We start from the raw sequence: 20,312 nt of genomic DNA on the forward strand, positions 1-20,312 counted from the left end.
AGATGGAAATTGACAAGCTCAGTAGGCACAGGCACTGTTTTTATTTGGCTGAATTTATGTTTCTAGTGATAATTCAAGGTGTAATAGGGTTTTCTCTGCCACTCCAAAATCTGAAAGTGATAAGCATCTCACCAGAGTTTCAGGATGACCCATTACCTATTCTGTGGAAAGGATATTCAAAATACCATGCTTCATCAATGTCTTCTTTGACTTATTAATGAATGGACAACTACTGAGTTAAGACAGTGTCTTATCCTTGCTTCAAAAAAATAAAAACAAAAAAAACCCACAAACACAAAAAAAATTTAACGATGAAAACTTATTATGCCAGGCCTTAATATGGCCTGACTTGGAAATTTACTTTCAGAGGCTTTTGTGAATATACCAAGGAAAAAGGACCTAGGTGTATCTTATTCCCACAGGCCGCCAAAAAATATTTGCTTAACGGAGAAAAAATTAATATATAGTATAGGAGAGAACCTGACAGATGCTTAACATTATTGAGTGACAGCAATGCCCAAACTCATCTGTGATCAAATACTATGAAAGTATCCTCCTAAGGATAAACTTATTACAAATAAGAAGTGAAATTTCAATTATGGAGATACTTTCAGTTTCAGCTCTGATATGCAAAAAGCTTGGACGTTGTCACTGTATCTTGTCCTTACAAGATAATGGGGTACAAAATGAAAATCAATGACTTTTCTCAGACGTGATTAATAAAACATGTAACTATGAAAGAATTTTAAAACTGTAATTATGTATGTGTATATATGTGTCTCTGAAAATCTGTATCAAAGAAAACTGAGGCTATCAGTATAAATTCATTTAACTTCTATCTCTTCTTACCTTTATTTCCTCCCAAACTTACCAGTATCCATCCAACTCGAAGGATACAAGTGATTTTTATATACTGTGCAAGGTTTTTTTCTTATTCATATGTCCATGTTTCCCCAATTCTCTAAATTATTATCTGCATCTTCAGGATCTCCTTTATCGGTTCCTTCATTTCAACATATAAAATATAAGTCCTTCTCATTCTAAAAAATTCTTTTTTGCTAATTATTTTCTCCTTTCATCCAAACTCCTTCAGAGTAGCCTATTCCCACTGTCTTCACCTAGCCCCACCTGGCCGCCACAGGCAGCCCTACACCCTCAATTCATTGCCATCTGGCTTCTTGTCCACCACTTCACTGAACTGCTCTAAGGTCACTGGGGACCTAACTGCCCAAATCCAACGGTCACTCACATTCTCTGAAGGATGACACTGTCATCTACTTCCTCCTTCTTGAAACTCTATCACCTCTCTCCTTCCCAGAATTCTTTCTCTGCTTATTACTTAAACGTTGTCAGTACTCACAATTCTCTGAAATCTCATCCACGTTCATGACTTTAATGACTGCTGATATGTGCTGATGACATTCAAATTTTTATCTTTCCATGTCTTCACGTGCATGTCCAGTTATCTACCAGTTTGTCTCCTGAACTCTACAGGTGCTTTACAATTCAACATGTCCAGAACTAAAGTCTTTTCCCCAATTCAGTTCTTTATCCCCTATTTCCAAACTCAATGATACCACCACCCAACCTTAGTCACACAGATGGGGCTTCAGCCTCCACCTCCTACTTCTTCCTTACTTCCCAAGATCAAGTCTTGCTTGTAATTTCCCAAATACAATTAGAACTTATTTCCTCCCTTCATCTATACCTTATTTCAGACCCCTTGCTTCTTGCTATTACCTGGTCTAGAAGTTACCAAATTGCAGTTTGGTGGAACCAGTTGTTAGACACTTCTATTAAAGAGGACTCTAGAGTCAAATAGCTTTGAGGATGGCTGTGTACCGTACGCCTGCTGTGACGATCCAGAATGAACACTAGCCTGCAGCAGCCCCGAGGAGCTGTACAGTAAAGAAACCCGATTAACTTTACTTAAGCCAGGTTCTCCCTTCTGCCGGCCTATGAACCTTTCAGTAGGGACAGGAGAGGAGGTGGCAGCGTGAAAGTCCCACTTGAAAATAAAACACGCTGCTCCTCAGAAGACTGGGGCGTAATTGTCTCCAGGCTTCTTCAAACTGCTCATCCACACTGGCGTCAGTGGTCTAAAATGCCACCTGAACTTGTGCTTTCCATTCTGAGCTGTTTTCTGAGGAAGCCAGCTCCACGCACGTGGGTGGTTAAGACCCCCTCTCCTCCTCGCGGCCTCCTTTAGGGGCACTTGCCACTGCCTGGGGACACTGCACTGATCCTCCAGAGCCTGAGCCTGTGGCTCCGTGACACACCCCTCGCACACTCACGCTCTGGACTTCCGCTGTCCTCTCTGCCTTGGGTATCCTTGCCTTGCACCGCTGACTCACCAGTTTCTCACGAGTCCTTTAAGACTTAGCTTAGGGACTGCCTCTTTAGATGACTTTTCTTTGCCTCACAGCTCCCCCTCTTCTTCCACAAACACTGACTAAACGCCCTGAATATGCCCGTCATAGCATGTCACGTGCAGGATGAGACAATCTGCTGTGCGTCTTCCCCTCTCACTCCACTGCTAAAGGGCCAACGCTACATCTTGCTCATTGTTTCACTCCTCTAACACTCAATCCATGACCAATGAACTAACTAGTACTGTAGTAGCCCCCTTAGTAACAATCAGGCAGGACCTTTTAGAAGAAATCTGACACTCCAGCTTTTCTCTGATCTCACCTTTTACTCTGATTGAACTAAAGAGTTATCTGTGCATGTTTTACCAGGGAGACATAATTGAATCCAGAGATATGTCATCACATACTCTTACATACTCTGCCGTTTAAAAATTCTGCTCAGATGGGGGAAGGAGACAGGTGTGCTTTCTGACAGCCCCACTCTTTTGCATCTCTAGTGCTCACTGGCTTCTCTCTCGGTGCCTTCCTTAAACCCTTCTTCTCTTAACAACAAGGAAACAGGATAACAAAGTAATTAAGAGCCTGGGTTCTGCCTATCTGTGAACAGAAACATAACCAAGGACGTAGAGAATAGACTGGTAGTTGCCAAGGGGAAGGGGGTGGGAGAGGGTTGGATTGGGAGTTTGGGATTAGCAGATGCAAACTGGTGTATATACAGGGTGGATAAACAAAAAGGTCCTACATGGGACTTCTCTGGTGGCGCAGTGGTTAAGAATACGCCTGCCAATGCAGGGGATACAGGTTCGAGCCCTGGTCCGGGAAGATCCCACATGCCAGAGAGCAACTAAGCCCGATGTCACAACTACTTAAGTCCATGCACCTAGAGCCCGTACTCTGCAACAAGAAAAGCCACCACAATGAGAAGCCCGCGCACAGCAACTAGAGAAAGGCTGCATGCAGCAAAGAAGGCCCAACGCAGCCAAAAATAAAAAAATAAATACATTTATTTTTAAAAAGTGGATGTATTTTTAAAAAACCAAAAAGGTCCTACTTTAGAGCACAGGGAACTATATATCCTGTGATAAACCGTAATGGAAAAGAATACGAAAAAGAATGTATATAAATGTGTAACTGAGTCACTTTCCTGTACAGCAGTAATTAACACAACACTGTAATTCAACTCTACATCAATAAAAAAATAAAATTTAAAAAAATTGCCATAAAAATAGTCACATAAGGGGGACTCCCCTGGTGGCCCAGTGGTTAAGACTTCGCCTTCCAATGGAGGGGGTGAGGGTTTGATCCCTGGTGGGGGAGCTAAGATCCCACATGCCTTGCGGCCAAAAAACCAAAATATAAAACAGAAGCAATACTGTAACAAATGCAATAAACACTTTAAAAATGGTCGACATCAGAAAAAATCTTTAAAGAAAAAATTCACATAAATCAGAAACAAATGAAACATAATAAAGTCCATACATTAAAAAAAATAGAGCATGGGTTCGGGTCACATCGCAGCTTCCCACTTACTTACAGCTGTGTAATTCTGAGCAACTCACATAATGTCTCCTCAGACTCCTCATCTGTAACCGGGGATGGTAACAGTTCCCTACCTCAGAGCATTGCTGTAATCCATAAACACGGTTAAGTGCCTTGGTAAATGTTTGAGGCTCTCTGGTTATTGTGAATTAAAATACCTCAATGGCTTCTGGCCATGTGATTTATAATAGTTTGATGTTTAACCAAATGGTAAAACTATTCCATTTATCATTCCCATATCTTTTTACCCCTTACCCTGCTTTGTTGTTTATGTTTTCTCCCAACACAGAGTGTTAGTTCCAGGAGAGTAAAGGCTTTATTTTGTTCACTGCTGAAAGCAATAGCACCCAGAAAAGTACTGTACATATGAAGTCCTCAGTAAACACTAGCTGAGTGAATGGTGCAAAGTGTCACAAGGAAAAGTACACCAAAACTTTCATTATAATAAAAAAGTATAGATAAATCTTTCTCTAATGGCTTCCAGTAAAGTAACTGAAACCACCATATGCTATAATAAAAACATAAGTAATTTATTAAAATTTGAAGGCAAAAACATAATTTTAAAGGATTTTAAAAGATTTAGACCTATGTTAGGCGTGATGGAATATGGATGCTTTCTGGAAATTCACAATCAGATCCAAGAGTATCACTTTCAGAATGTTCTAGTAGACGGAGTTTACTTTTAGTTGTCTTTGAAGAAACAGTCACTATCGTACTCTCTTTCTTAACAGAAATGTGTTTTTTCGAAGACTCACTTCTAGTTGGTTCATGAAGCAAAGAATTATTTTGCCCAATTCCTTTGCTTTTCTGCTTTACAGGTGAGTCAGAGCAGGAACGCAGGTCCTTCCCAGGTTGTTTCTTAGCAGAGTAGTTTTTGGTATATTATGCTCTGCTCATTTTCTCTGAAGACGACCTGCTATTTCTAGGTAATTCCTCTTCTTTTCTTTGACTTCCAGTTCCAGAAATGACGTCTGCTGAAGGAGAACATGTTCTAGCAATGAAATCTTCAAAAGACTCCTGCCGCTGCTCTGTGACTGCGACCCCCAGGTTGTCTCTGGAAGTTTCTAAGGCCTCCTGAGTAGAGACTGGGACGTGGAAGGAGTCGACAGGCAAAGGAATCCCAGCATCACCTGCAATTTTCTGAAACTGGAGGGAAAGACAAAAGACAAGACAAAAATTCAGCGATGAACAAAGCCAACCATTAAAAAGTAGAGTTCAAAACTTCAATGTTACTCTGTGATCTTATTATTAACACAGTCAGTTGATTATTCAGAAGATTTCAGAGCCAGTTTTTCTCTAATTATATCCTGCCAAGTGATTCTCAGCTTAACCTAGCTATATCCAAGGCTATGTCTGCTACATTTTCAGACTTTGGTGACTGGGGTAGTTATTACCCATTTCCTTTCCCTCACTAAAAATAAAACCCTACTCTGTAAGAAAATTAATTTCTTTTCTATCCTCCAGGCACATGCAAACAGTATATAGTTTGTGACCAGACTGTGTTCTCAAGCTGTCAGTTCCCAAGACCAGTCTGAGACTGGTTGATGGGGGCTCCAAGTAAGGCTAGAGGAAAAGCTGACAGGTTTTCCCCTCCCATTCCCATAACCATGCACTGTAATATGTTACCTATTACCTATGTCTGGATTACTTATTTTAAAAATTATATCAGTATGTGTACCTTCATTAGTGTTCCTTCATTGCAAGCTGACTGCATACAAATAGAAACCTAGATAAAATATGAATAGACATTTATACAATTTAAAATCTGGAATATTTTCTCTAATGTTTTCTTTCTTCATTAAGGATAGTTTGCTTTAACTCATAAATTTTCTAAAGAACTTCCAGTCTCCTTATTTACAACAATACAGTATCATGAAACGGGCCCACATTTACTAATCTCAGATTTGGAAAGGATTCCAGAGTCTTCTACCTCCCGAGCATGTGAACTATTAGAGACTGACCAATATTATTTTCTCTCTGACTTGGTCATTTCCTTTTTGCTAATCATTCTTAGAATCCTTAAGTGCTGTTCTGTCCACTTACTTGGAGATTTTGCGTTGGTCCTGGGGCACCCTGTTTTGATTCTGATTTTTCTTCTTCAAGTGCCTTCTTTTCTTCTTTACGTGGACTACTAACAGCAGAATTCATCTGGGGACGACCTAGTAAATGAAAATCTGACTGATCTATAGCAGCCATTGTGGCCAGCTGCCCAAGCCTGGACCAGAGGAGGAAAGGAGAAAGGACAAAGGTTATTATAATCACAGAAGAGCAGTTTAGATTTCCCCAGACCTACAATCATGAAATACTTCTAAAATCTTAAAAGCCAACATCCTACTCCAGACTGACTACAAGCCTCTCTCTCCCCCAAATTCTCAGCCCTTTCCAGATTCATCCTCTAGGACAAATCCCATCTCCTTGCCTTTTACTGCTCCATTTTAAACACTGACTAGCAGCTTCAACATCTACCATGCACCCCGTCCACTACCTCTCACACCTCTATTCCCACACTTCTTTACCACCTTTCCTCCAGTTTCCAAGAATGTATTTGTTCCTTCCTTCCCAACACCAACACCAATTCATTCACTGACAAAACACCACTCCATCAACTATCAACCTCCACTTCCCTCTTCCAGCAAAATTGCTCACGGTTGAGAACCACTGACCTATATCCTCCCTGCAGATTAATAATAATTTTTATGTCTAAGGCAAAAATAACTTTAATTCAGACTTATCAAACAAGCAATAAGTGAAAGATAGGAAAATTCTCATGCATTCCCGAATATTTTCAATGAAAACTGCCTTCAATTTAGTCTTTACAAAAAACTACACCTACTAATTACTCTGTCTACAGGTTACTCTTTTATAATGAGCTCCCCACTCTACCAAAGCAGGCTTCCCTATTTGCATTTCTTAAAAAATTTAATTCCTCATTTTAAAAAGTCAACTTATATTACCTATAATTACACTAACTATGGCCATGTAAGTGATGAAAATTGCTCCAGTTCCTCAGCAAACTACCATTATAGTCGCAAAGAGAAGAACGCCATGAAGAGAAATGAACTAACCCAGCATCTTTAAGGAGATCCAAGAAAGCATGGAACTTCTGAAAAGAATTCTCAATGCTGCCCAAAACACCTTCATCATCCAGGATCATGCTTGTCAATGAGTGGACATGAAGGGCTTCAGACAAAGAGAAATTTATATTTCTTAACTGGGCATTTTCATGTTCCAGCTATAAAAGAAGATGGAAAAATGTCTGACTGATTTTTTCTCATTGTCATCAAAAGTAGTCTTGCCTAGTTTCAAGGAACAAAACTAAAACACTCAAAATGTAATTAATCTGTAATTAACCTAACTCTCCACTGGTAAAGACAGAGACCATATCACATAGTAACCAAAACCCACAGCCACCCAACAAAGTTTCCTATATAACACTTAGGTGGTATATAAATAAACCAAAGTTATTGTTTTATTAATGATCTTTCATAAAAGATCACATTTCTAACTGGTTAAATTCATAATGGAGCCTCATTCCACATTAGAAAATTACCTGCTTTAAGTTTCCCTTAAATTAGAAAGTGAATTATAGAATCTCATCTGAACAAAACATATTACAACTCTGCTGAATGTTAAGAATTAACTTTAGTGAGCAACGTATCTAATGCTTACATTTAAAAGTCCTAAATCATACCCAACCCAATTTATTAAATGTACGATCACCAATATTTTCTTCAGCTTCTTGAAAATATTCCCCCCGTGCACTCTTCCCCTTCCGTTCATCACCTATGCACTTAAAACCCCCTGTAAGCTCAACTCTAGTATTTCTCAGAAAGGCCGTTAATGTTCATGATGCCCCTTTTGCCTTATATAAGCAAGTGCTCACCATTTATTGAATGAGTGTCCACCAATCCAGTGGATACACTTTCAAAAATTCCTCCCTACGCTCAACCTCTGATAAAGTATATTTAGATAGAACTTTTTAGATTATGCCCTGCTTTCATGCACATTCCCTAATGTAATTCTCATAGTATATATTTTTTTCTTTCATTGCATTCCTAGAAGTTTTCCAATATCCTAAATTTATTTAAATGATTCACTTTCCTAATTCATCGCCAGGAGGGTCTCATCGTGTCTTTTATGTTACTGTATATACAGTATATGCACAAAAAGTGCCTTCTTGAATCAAAGAATCATGAACAGGAAATAAGCTAATGTCATATAAAAGCGTGCACACACACACACACACACACACACACACATACACAAAACCAGATTTTCACATTTTTAAAAACATGCTTTCTGGAATATAGATCATATGATCACTAAATACGAGTAAATGCAAAAGTCCATATGATACAACCAATTTGCAACATATTACAGTTTTAAAGCTTACAAATTATGTGTTACAAATTATATGGCTTAAAATCAAATCAAAATAAAACCAAAACACTCTCTAAAGCAGAAGAAGAAAATTGTTTACCTCACTGACTCTTTTATCAGCCTTCAGTCTTATTACTCTTTCCTCCTTTAACTGCTTTAGGCACTCCTCCAGGTTTTCCTAAACAGAGTCAATATTATAACTAATTCATAGTATAATATCCCAAAGCCTTTCCAGCTATTGGTCTCATCAGGATTTAAGGGCAGAGCCAGAAGTGAACTCGGATTTTAGTCTGCTACTGGTAATATCATACCATGCTAGTGAAATGAATTATCAAAATCTATCAAATTAGCATAGGTAAGATTTATTTAAAGTCTGCTCTTTCCAACATAAATTTGTGGCAGCCCACCATAAAAGGCATATGCGTATAACATAGTAAGTCAGAAATAAGAGGTTAAGACCAAGAAAGAAAAATTCTATTTTTATTTGTGGGTCTCTTTATAGCAGGAAGTCCAAGTAATGAACATGCTTAACATACCTGAATTGCCTAACTGCAGATTCAAAAGCATGTTTTTAAAAAGTAATCACTTTTAAAGCAATTCACAGTCAAGCACTGTTCCTGGAGTTCCCTGGGTATGAAATAATCTAATCATCAAAACCCTAAAAGGGGGCTTCCCTGATGGCACAGTGGCTAAGAATCCGCTTGCCAGTGCAGGGGACACGGGTTCGAGCCCTAGTCTGGGAAGAACCCACATGACGCGCAGCAACTAAGCCCGTGCGCCACGACTACTGAGCCTACGCTCTAGAACCCACGTGCCACAACTACTGAAGCCTGCGCGCCTAGAGCCTGTGCTCTGCAATAAGAGAAGCCACCGCACTGCAACGAAGAGTAGCCCCATGCTCGACGCAACTGGAGAAAGCCTGCGAGCAGCAACGTAGAACCAATGCAGACAAAAATAAATAAGTAAAAAAATGTATAAAACAAAAAACCCTACGAGGAAAGAACGATCGCTAACTCCATGTTTTTGGGTTTTTTTTGCGTTACGCGGGCCTCTCACTGTTGTGGTCTCTCCCATTGCGGAGCACAGGCTCCGGACAAGCAGGCTCAGCGGCCATGGCTCACGGGCCCAGCCGCTCTGCGGCACGTGGGATCTTCCTAGACCGGGGCACGAACCTGCGTCTTCTGCATCGGCAGGCTGACTCTCAACCACTGCGCCACCAGGGAAGCCCTAGTTTACAGATGAGGGAAACAGAGGCAGAGAAGTAGAGTAAGTAGAGCAGCACAGCCAAGGTCACACCACTAAGTAGCAGAGCCACACTGTGGACTCAGGAAGCTGGGGGCCATTCCTGCTCAAGGAGGTGGTAGTCTTCCCATTCACCAAGGTCACTGAAATACAATGAACACTGATAAACTCTCTCAGGAGTTTCAGGAAATGACACTTCGGTCCGTGAAGTGGGGACACTGCTTGCAATAGGCAGAATTCTAACAGAGCCCCTAAGACTCCTACTTACTGAACTACACAAACCTTCCACTTATCCAATCAAACTCTAAATCTAGGTGCTGCAGTGAAGGGATTTTGCAGACGGAATTAAGGTTCAAAATCAGTTGGTTTTTTTACGATAGGGAGATTATTCTAGGTGGATGTGACCTCCTCAGGCAGCCCATGAAAAGGACCTGAACTCTTCCTGAATGGAAGTACAAAAGGGACAAGAGGGAGACTCTCCATTGCTGGCTCTGAAGAAGTCCGATGCTGTGGCAGAGAAGGCACGCGAGAGGCCTCTAGGAGCTGAGACTGTCCCCCGAATGACAGCCAGCAAGGAAATGGGGACCTCTGTCCTGCAACTGCAGAATCTGAATTATGCCAACAAGCCGAAGAAGCCTGGAGCCATTCTTTCCCAGAGCCTCTGGATGCTAACACAGCCAGACTGACATCTTGATTTCAGCTCTGTGACCCACACAAACTATGGTGAACATCCAACGTTTGGGGCTCAATGTCTTACACTTCAATTTCACGTGCTCTAACACTCTCAGGAGGGAACTCACATGTTCCCGTGTGTATCTGAGCAGGAAACCCAGTCACGCTGTGCCTGGACTTCTGACCTGCACAACTGTGAGCTAGTCAAATAGGTATTGTTTTCAGTCAGTAAGAGTGTTGTAAAAGAATCAATATCCTACTCAACCTCCAGGTTTGTGAACAAAATAAATGATTGTCATTGTTTCAGGCCACTGTTTCGGGGTGGTTTCTTATGCAGCGATAAACAATCAGAATTCCTATACTTATGAAAACAGTACGGTGTATTTATACCTTTTAAGTGCTTTGAACAATCACTTAAAGAATGAGGAACTCTATTATATGCCATCATTGGGAGAGGAACTGGTATCACTTTCTGGAGAGTAGCTCTTGGTACCTAACAACAATCCTACATCAGGAGTTTACCCTGATTAAGGAAATCAAAGATGTGGCCAAAGATTTATCTACCAACATGATGTCATAAGATTGTTTATAACCAAACCCTAGAAGAAAGCTAAGAGCCTCCAAATTGGGACTGGTTTAAAGAAAAACAGCTCACCGTCTGAAGGAATGCGCTATGAAGCCACTAAGAAAAGAATGACAAGAGGTCTCAACCAGAGTTAATGAATGGGCTTCAGGAGTTCTACATTCAAAATATATCTGTGCGTTTTTCCTGGGAGATGATGCATAAGCTTCATCAAATTCTCTGATGTAGAAGAGTATTTAGTGACATGGCAAAATATTTTTGATACTTTTTTAAGACAAAAGAGCAGATTAGGTGTGTGTACATGCAGAGGTGGCTTCTGTTTCCTTCAAGAAGCTGTTCATTGTTTACAAACATTTGCTCAATGAACATATATTTTTATATTCAGAACATGTTGAAAAAATTGAGAGTCTAAGAACTTCAAATTCTTTAAAGTTTCATTACTAAAGCCAGCCAAGTTTTCAATGGGGAAAAAATTGCAAAATTCCTCTACTTTCAATATAATGGTTTAATAAATCGTCTAAAACCGATTTCAAAGAATTTCTAAACAAATAAGCAAACAAACAAAAATACCCTCACCACAGTCAGAGAAAAGTAGAGTAAAACTTCCTGACTGGTTCTAAATAGCACATCAAAGTGAAATTACATGAGATAGTTTTCACCCTCTAGTGGAGGGAATTAGAAGACAGTGTTAAATTTTTGTGAAAAAGTGTACCCTCCTCCCACAAAGTATTAATAATTCATGTCCCTTACATGGAAATATGGAACCAAAAAAGTTAGAAAGTAAAATTGCTTGATATTCTATTACTTAAGTAAGACTAACGATAAGGCTTTGGAATAATTTTCCTTCCTGTCATCTGCTCTCCTTCCTCCCTTCTGTACACCGGCTAGGGTGACTTTTCTGGGACAAAGCTCCCATCACATTGGATATCAAATTTTATGTTCACCTTTTCTCCATTTAACATTGAAATCAATCATTTCTCATATAATCGGGATTCATAACCTTGATTTTTTTGTGTGGGCTACAAAATATTCCACTGAGTGGGTTTACTGGTTAACCACTTTACACATTTAAATTCTTTCCAACTTTTCAATATTATAAGACAAAATAACCGTTTTTATGCATGAAGGCTTTTTTCCATATTGAGAATAACGTTCTTGCAATAAATCCATAAAAATGAGTTTGAGGTCAAAGCAAATGAACATTTTTAAGAGATTTTACACTGCCATCAGCGATGTATCACTTGGTATATAACCTCTACTACAACTGTTGGCTTATTTCCTCACGTAGAGTGCAAGTTATTTGAAGATAGGGGGTGTATTTTATTAAGTGGTTATCCCCAGCACCTGTGCCTAGCACAACGTAGATGGTCAATAAATAATTGCTTAATAAGGAAAATCCCTGCCAATACAAGATGTACGTGTGTTAAAGACAGACTGTGTGTTTTTCTCTAACTGGATAGATGAAAACTTGTCATCTTTAATGTGCAATTTTTTTGCTTATAATTAGTAATTAAATTTCTCTTTTAGATTATATTGTAAAAATTCAGATTCTCTGAGGCAAATGGGCCTGGCACTACCCATTAGCTATATAACCTTGGACAAGTTCTATAACTCTAGGCCTCAACTTCCTCATCTATAAAATGGACATAAGCTCCCATATCACAGAGCTCTTGTGAGGATTACATGAGTTAAAACACATGTGAAATAAGAAGAGTGCTTGGTACATAGAATATGTTCAATTAATGCTGAATGAATGAACATGCAAATGCAAACAGTAGTGAAGGGCTTAAAATGAGCATGTGGGATCTTCCTGGACCAGGGCTCGAACCCGTGTCCCCTGCCTTGGCAGGCAGATTATTAACCACTGTGACACCAGGGAGGTCCAACTATTTGTTATTTTGAATTCTTCCCCATTTCCAAGTAATACTCTTACATGACCATTTTCTGACTAAATTGGAGGCATTATCTGTTCACTTTCTATTTTACTAAGTAAGGATTTAGTTCCTTTACACTCTTCCTATGTCCACACTGCTCAGTAAAGTTATGTTACCATGAGTTATTCCACTGCTCATGATCTCTTTGACTTGTAGTGATATACTTAAAAACCTACATTGTTGATCAACTATAAACTCTCTCAACGTCACGCTTTGTAAAATGAGGACATTCAGACCATCTTCCCTTTTTTCTACCTCCTGTCTACCTTCCAAACCTAGCTTTTACGTTGTCAAAGTTGAAATTTATATTCTGTTCTATGTGCAGTTAAGTCTTCTGTTATTTGAGAGTCAGTAGGCAGTAAGGTTTAAGACAACAGGAAGAGCCTAAACTCAAAGCCTCGATCCAACCCTAAATTAGGTACAGCCTGGGCAAGTTCCTACGCTGTCTTAGCTTCCTTTTCACAAAAGTGGGAATGATATTAGCACCAACCTCATAAGGCTATTCAGAGGATTAAATGAGTTAATATATGCAAAAGCACTTAGAGCCTAATATATACTAAGTACATACTAGTACATTTCAGTACATACCAAGTTAATGCAAATACATGCTAAGTATAGTTTAGGTTAGTTATTTGTTATTACATGCAAGTTGACAATAAAAGCTGCAAACCAAGACAGTATTGCCATTGTTACAATGAAATTAATATTGCCCACTGCAGATGTACTGTGTCTCTGTGTATAGACTACACCTCGTTCCATACTGTGTCAGTGTCACTGCCCTTGTGCAGGGTGACCACATACCCCAAGCCGCCTTGGGCTGTTCCAGTTTACACCTGTTGTCCTGATGTTACAGCATTAGAGTGCTTTCTTACACTATTGAAGTTTAAGGAGTTTGGACAAGTTCTGGTTTGGACAACAAATTAGACAGGTGGTCATTACCCCTGTGTGTCACTGAAAAGGGGGACATCTATAGTGTCAAGTTTAAGTGGATTCTTCTCTTCCTCACCAATAGTAGGTTAAAAATCACCGATAGCTTAGTTTACTTCAGGTTTATGTCAGTATAGCCTTTTGTCCTCTGGAGTTCAAGTTCCTTCTCTTCCTCTCCCTCCTCCCTTCCAACAGTGCCTAAAACCAAGTAAGTACAATATGCCTCAAGGTGTTTCTAAGCTCTCAATCACACAATCAATAGAAGCCTCTCCACTCTAGACTATAGACTATACTACAGACTATACTACAAAGCTACAGTAATCAAGACAATATGGTAGTGGCACAAAAACAGAAATATAGATCAATGGAACAGGATAGAAAGCAGTGATAAACCCATGCATCTATGGTCAACTAATCTATGACAAAGGAGGCAAGGATATACAATGGAGAAAAGACAGTCTCTTCAATAAGTGGTGCTGGGAAAACTGGACAGCTGCATGTAAAAGAATGAATTTAGAACACTCTCTAACACCATACACAAAAATAAACTCAAAATGCACTAGAGACCTGAATGTAAGACTGGACACTATAAAACTCCTAGAGAAAAACATAGGAAGAACTTTGACATAAATCACAGCAAGATCTTTTTTGATCCACCTCCTAGAGTAATGGAAATAAAAACAAAAATAAACAAATGGGACCTAATGAAACTTCAAAGCTTTTGCAAATCAAAGGAAACTACAAACAAGAAGAAAAGACAACCCTCAGAATGGGAGAAAATATTTGCAAATGAATCAACGGACAAAGGATTAATCTCCAAAATATATAAACAGCCCATGCAGCTCAATATTAAAAACAAAAAGAACCCTATCCAAAAATGGGCAGAAGACCTAAATAGACATTTCTCCAAAGAAGACATACAGATGGCCAAGAGGCACATGAAAAGCTGCTCAACATCACTAATTACTGGAGAAATGCAAATCAAAACTACAATGAGGTATCACCTCACACCAGTTAGAATGGGCATCATCTGAAAATCTACAAACAACAAATGCTGGAGAGGGTGTGGAGGAAAGGGAAGCATCTTGAACTGTTGGTGGGAATGTAAGTTGATACAGCCACTATGGAGAACAATATGGAGGTTCCTTAAAAAACTAAAAATAGAACTACCATACAACCCAGTAATCCCACTCCTGGGCATATACCCAGAGAAAACCATAATTCAAAAAGACACATGCACCCCAATGTTCATTGCAGCACTATTTACAATAGCCAGGACATGGAAGCAACCTAAATGCCCATCGACAAGACGAATGGATAAAAAAGATGTGGTACATATATACAATGGAATATTACTCAGCCATAAAAAGGAATGGAAATTGGATTATTTGTAGAGACGTGGATGGATCTAGAGACTGTCATACAGAGTGAAGTAAGTCAGAAAGAGAAAAACAAGTATTGCATATTAACACATATATGTGGAACCTAGAAAAATGGTGCAGATGAACTGGTTTGCAGGGCAGAAATTGAGACAAAGATGTAGAGAACAAACGTATGGACACCAAAAGGGGAAAGTGGTGGGGGGTGGTCGTCTTGTGATGAATTGGGAGATTGGGATTGATATGTATACACTAATATGTATAAAATGGATAACAAAAAAATAAATAAAAATTAAATTAATAAAAAAATAAAATTTTTTAAAAACATAAGAAAATAATAATGATAATGTTACCATAATTTTTAAAGTCCTAGAAGTCCCATAATTAAAAAGTCAGTTTTATTTAAATGCTCAATTCTCAACAGTAAATGTATTTCTTTTTTATTATAAAAAGTCTCCATCCCCATCTCACCCTTCCTCACCCACCCCTTCAAACTAGGTGGCAAGCAGAAGCAAGCCCAACAAAGTCCACCATATCCCCAAAAGCAGAAAGACAGGACAAGGTATGCTGGTGTCATCACTGCAGAGCCCTCCTGCAGGGGGCAAGGAATGGGAACAGCTACCATAACAAATACAAAGGAAACTGGAATGGGCAGCCTGACAAAAGACTTGTATAATTTATACCAATTTATAAATACTTTAGGTGCCCACCAACTCCAAGAGAACAGGCCAAACTAACTATACAATGGAAGCCTCTGCCTGGGCCTTCTCCATACATCATGTCCCCCTATCAGGAATCATTAGGAAGCCCAAAAAGTTTCACAGTTCCAGCTTCCCGACTGCTGTCATATTTGCCATCTTTGTCATCACAGGCAAATGCCAGCAGAGGCCTTTTGGGGTGCCAAGCCACGGTGAAGGTGGGGGACTCACACTGTACCTCCCACAGCTTGTCTCCTATAAAAATCAATATAGAGAAACCAATCAATACATTAATAATAAGAGACCATACTCATTAAGTACTTACCTACATTAAATCATTTAATCTGCTTAATAACCCTATAGGATAAGTACAATTACTACCCCATTTTGCAGAGAACACTGAGGCGCAGAGGGGTCACGAGGCAGTAGGTGGCAGAGCAGGATGTGAACGCAGGCCAGTTAACTTAAGAGCCTGTGCTCTGAACCCGATTCTACCCTTCCTGAAAAAACAGCAACAGCAGCTGTTTGTTGAGCACCCCTTATGAATCAGATGGATTATACTTTATCTTAATAAAGTATAATGACAATCCAGCAAGGCAAGTAATGATTTTAAACCCCATTTTATAAAGAAAAATGTGACTGAACAGTTAAGTCACACCTCAAGGAAGCAGCAGGGGAAATAAAAAGGGAAACAGCAGAGTCAGCACAGGAAGTCAGCCTGTTTCCAAAGCCACAGAGCTTTCTACTAAACCACAATGACTTGCAAATAGATTTCTTTTTCCAAAAATTTGTTCTTCCTACTTGTGGAAATTAAACATAATTTTTCCAAAGCCATTTTTTTTAGTCCTGCTTAACATTTTTTCAACCTTAGAGTTAAGATTAATGTAGCAGAATGTTCACAGTGTGGTGCTGATTTAAAAATGCATGATACACTGAATTATACATTTCAAACTGGTGTAAGAATTGTGTATATGAATTGTGTACACTTCAAACTGGTGTATGTATGGTATATGAATTGTATTTGAATAAAGCTGTTTATATATATATATATATATATATATACACACACACACATATGCATATATACATATTTGTGTGTATATGTATAAAGAAGATTTTTTTATTGAAGTATAGTTGATTTACAATACTGTGTTAGTTTCAGGTGTAGAGCATGTACAGCAAAGTGATTTAGTTTTGATTTTTTTTCTTTTTTTTTCAAATCACTTTCCATTACAGGTTATTACAAGATACTGAATATAGTTCCCTGCAGTATACAGTGAATCCTTGTTGCTTATTTATTTTACATAAAGTAGTTTGTATCTGTTAATCCCATACTCCTAATTTATCCCCCCCCCACTCCCTTTCCCCTTTAGTAAACCATAAGTTTGTTTTCTATGTCTGTGAGTCTGTTTCTGCTTTGTATATAGTTTTTTTTTTTTTTTTTTAAGTAATCTATTTCAGGGACAGTTAACCACTCTTCATAATGCTAGGATCTGGCAATCTATAGCCACATGTCTGAGCAAATTTCTGTGTTACACAGACATAAAAAATGGTGTCAGAGGCTGCTACTCCCCTTCCATTTCCCTTTCAGCCTTTAACTCCATGTACGCGTTGCTGCTGAGAGTAAACACTGCAATAACTCTTCTGTAAGGAAGTTTGGTTCCTGACAAGATGTGAGCAGTTTGGACTCAGCAATCCCAATTTTACCCAAAAGGATTACTACATAAGTAAAATGATACTCATCAAAGAATCATTTATAATGGTGTAAAGACCAGAAGCCATCTAAGAGTGGGGCGGCTTAGGTATATACTGGTATAGCCAATGGAATTCTAAACCCCATTAAAAACAGCAGCAGAGCTCAACAGCCATCACCATGTAAGAAGCTGTAAGATCCTGCAGGTGAGGAGGGAGGGCCCTGGAGCAGCAGGAGAGCATGCCTGCATCACATGAACACAAGGGGACATGAAGGAGCTGCATGTCTGGATGGCTGGACAATGCTCACCAAAATGCTATCAAGAGTGGCACTCTTTAAATCGTGGAATGTCAAGCTTTTTACTTTCTTTGAAGTTTTCTATATAGTTTGAATTCTTTTAATAAAGTATCATGTATTTCCAAAAACAATAAAGCTACGTTAAAAAATAAATCTGGAGAAATTCTTTTGTAAAATGAATACTCACCTCTCATTTTTCTATTTTCAAGTTCTGTTTTGTTGCTTTTTAAAACAAATCACATCTATTTGAATAATTTCTTAAATTATAAAATGTATATATGTATTTTTTAAGTCCGCATACAGGCAAAAGATAGAAATATCCCGCCAATGCTAAAAGAGGTTGTATTTAAATGGTGGGATCATTCATTCATTCATCCATCCATCCATTCTTCTCCCTTTCTGTATTTTAAAAATTTTGTTATAATGGAAGAATTAAAACTGAATAAAATGTAAAATATTTTCTTTAATCACTCTTTCAGACCTGCCCCTTTCTTTCCTAACTCTTTGCTCCCTCCATTACCTGACTATAATAGTCATAATAAGCAAACTTGCCTTAAGGAGTTTGTGCTAATGCTGACATTTATGCTAATACCCATTTATACTAATGCTGGCAAAGTAGTAATGAGCAGAGATGAAAATACATGACAGGAGAAGGCCTGATGGCCAGAAATGAAAGACAGAGGAGTCTCATTATAGTTACCTGTCTCTACTTCAGCAATGTCGATGAAATGATCTTCCGATGCCGATGCCAGCATTTTCCCATCATGGCTAAAACTGAGGGTCCTCACAGGCCAATCCAGCCTATAACAGAGTAGACAGAGGAGACATTAAAATAACCCAGTGAGAGGAGGGCCCAGTTTCACCCAACATGACATAAAACGAATTTATCCAACAAGGAAAGTGCTGGCAGAGTTGCTTACCTGGAAAAGCACCGAACACACACTAACTCATCTACATCCCAGAGGCTGACCAAAGCATCTGCGCTTCCTGTGGCAAAATACTTCCCCATGGGGTCAAACTTGATACAGATGCAGTTGGATGGATGGGCGTTGATAGACTGCACAGGCTTCAGCTCTGGGTAGCTGAGAAACAAGACAAACAGCAATCAAACTGGGGGAAGAGGACTGTGGTACTAAGACTGTAAGAAGAGACACTAAGAAGAAAATGGAAGTAAGACAACAGAACAAATATCAAAGACTGGAATTTCAAAACAACTTTCCTGAAATAAAAAGATGTCAAACAATACACTGAAACACCACATACCTGAGAATATGAACCCAGACTAACCAACAAGAAGACGTACAGTAGTAAAATTACTGGACTTTAAATTAGATTGTCATCAGACTTTTTGACAGTAACACTTTATGTGAAAAGAAAATGGAGTAACATACTTAAGATACACCAGCAAGAATATATGAATTGAAATTTTTATATCTAGCGAAACTATTAATTATAAAAAGTTCAAATAATAAGCACAATATAATAAAGTATCTTTTTTTTTTCTTTGCGGTATGCGGGCCTCTCACTGTTGTGGCCTCTCCCGTTGCGGAACACAGGGTCTGGACGCGCAGGCTCAGCGGCCATGGCTCACGGGCCCAGCCACTCCGCAGCATGTGGGATCTTCCCAGACAGGGGCACGAACCAGTGTACCCTGCATGGGCAGGCGGACTCTCAACCACTGCGCCACCAGGAAAGCCCCATAAAGTATCTTAAAATTTTAGAAGTGTATAAGATATAATAAGTATGAACTCAGGGAATCTTGTTCCCCTGAACTCTTCCTGAGTAATCAAAACTGGAAAGTGAGGGCTTCCCTGATGGCGCAGTGGTTGAGAGTCTGCCTGCTGATGCAGGGGACACGGGTTCGTGCCCATTTTTCTTAATTTGGGGGCCTCAGTTTTAAATCCTAGCTACTGTTTTCATTGCTCTGTGGGCACATGTCTTCTTTTTTTTTAACACGTGAATTAATTTTAATTCATGTACAACTTTTTCAAATTTTATTTTTAATTTCATTTTATAGTTTTTAATTTTTTAATTTAATTTTTTATTTTTGGCTGCTCCATATGGCTTGCAGGGATCTTAGTTCCCCGACCAGGGATTGAACCTGGGCCCTGGGAGTGAAAGCACAGAGTCCTAACCACTGGACCACTGGGGAATTCCCAGTGGACACGTCTTTCTGCTGCACTTTCCTGTTTCATCGCTGTGCTGTCTGATATCATTTGGCCCTCGCCACATTTGACTATTTACATGCATATTAACTAAAATGAAATGCAGTTACACGCTCAGCTCCTCATTCACACCAGCCACATCTTTTTTTTTTGTTTTGTTTCTTTAATTTTTATTTATTTACTTATTTTATTTATGTTATTTGTTTATTATTTTTGGCTGCACTGAGTCTTTGTTGCTGCACGCAGGCTTTCTCTAGTTGCAGTGAGCAGGGTCTACTCTTCGTTGCTGTGAGCGGGCTTCTCATTGCGGTGGCTTCTCTTGTTGCGCAGCACGGGCTCCAGGCGTGAGGGCTTCTGCAGTTGTGGCGCGGGAGCTCAGTAGTTGTGGCTCGCGGGCTCTAGAGCGCAGGCTCAGTAGTTGTGGCGCACGGGCT

The 20,312-nt window shown here is 39.2% G+C and overlaps 2 protein-coding genes across 2 annotated transcripts; both read right to left on the reverse strand.

Annotated features, from left to right (window-relative positions):
• Positions 1-4,422: 4,422 nt before the first annotated feature.
• On the reverse strand, positions 4,423-9,185 carry LOC103091255 (centrosomal protein of 78 kDa-like). The gene is made up of 6 exons (XM_007449840.1): positions 9,165-9,185; positions 8,389-8,466; positions 6,974-7,140; positions 5,952-6,123; positions 5,587-5,634; positions 4,423-5,054 (listed from the first exon to the last, which is right to left on the reverse strand). Exons 1-6 carry the CDS (start codon positions 9,183-9,185, stop codon positions 4,791-4,793), a joined length of 750 nt encoding a protein of 249 aa, XP_007449902.1. The 3' UTR covers positions 4,423-4,790.
• A 6,629-nt stretch (positions 9,186-15,814) lies between these two features.
• Positions 15,815-18,795, reverse strand: LOC103091535 (THO complex subunit 3-like; the record flags this gene model as incomplete). The annotated part of the gene is made up of 3 exons (XM_007449841.1): positions 15,815-15,978; positions 18,414-18,514; positions 18,634-18,795. Coding segments are annotated over 3 exons (427 nt in total), but the record flags the coding sequence as incomplete, so codon positions are not given.
• Positions 18,796-20,312: the final 1,517 nt, after the last annotated feature.

The sequence above is a fragment of the Lipotes vexillifer genome, unplaced genomic scaffold, assembly GCF_000442215.2.
Source record: "Lipotes vexillifer unplaced genomic scaffold, Lipotes_vexillifer_v1.1 scaffold2202, whole genome shotgun sequence".
Lineage (NCBI taxonomy): Eukaryota > Metazoa > Chordata > Mammalia > Artiodactyla > Lipotidae > Lipotes > Lipotes vexillifer.

Coding starts and splice junctions, on each gene's coding strand:
- LOC103091255 (XM_007449840.1), bottom strand. CDS start 9,185: ATGGGGCTACTCTTCGTTGCA. Junction 7,141..8,388: donor CTGATAAAAGAGTCAGTGAG/GTAAACAATTTT, acceptor CTTCTTTTATAG/CTGGAACATGAAAATGCCCA. Junction 5,635..5,951: donor GACCAACGCAAAATCTCCAA/GTAAGTGGACAG, acceptor TATTTTATCTAG/GTTTCTATTTGTATGCAGTC.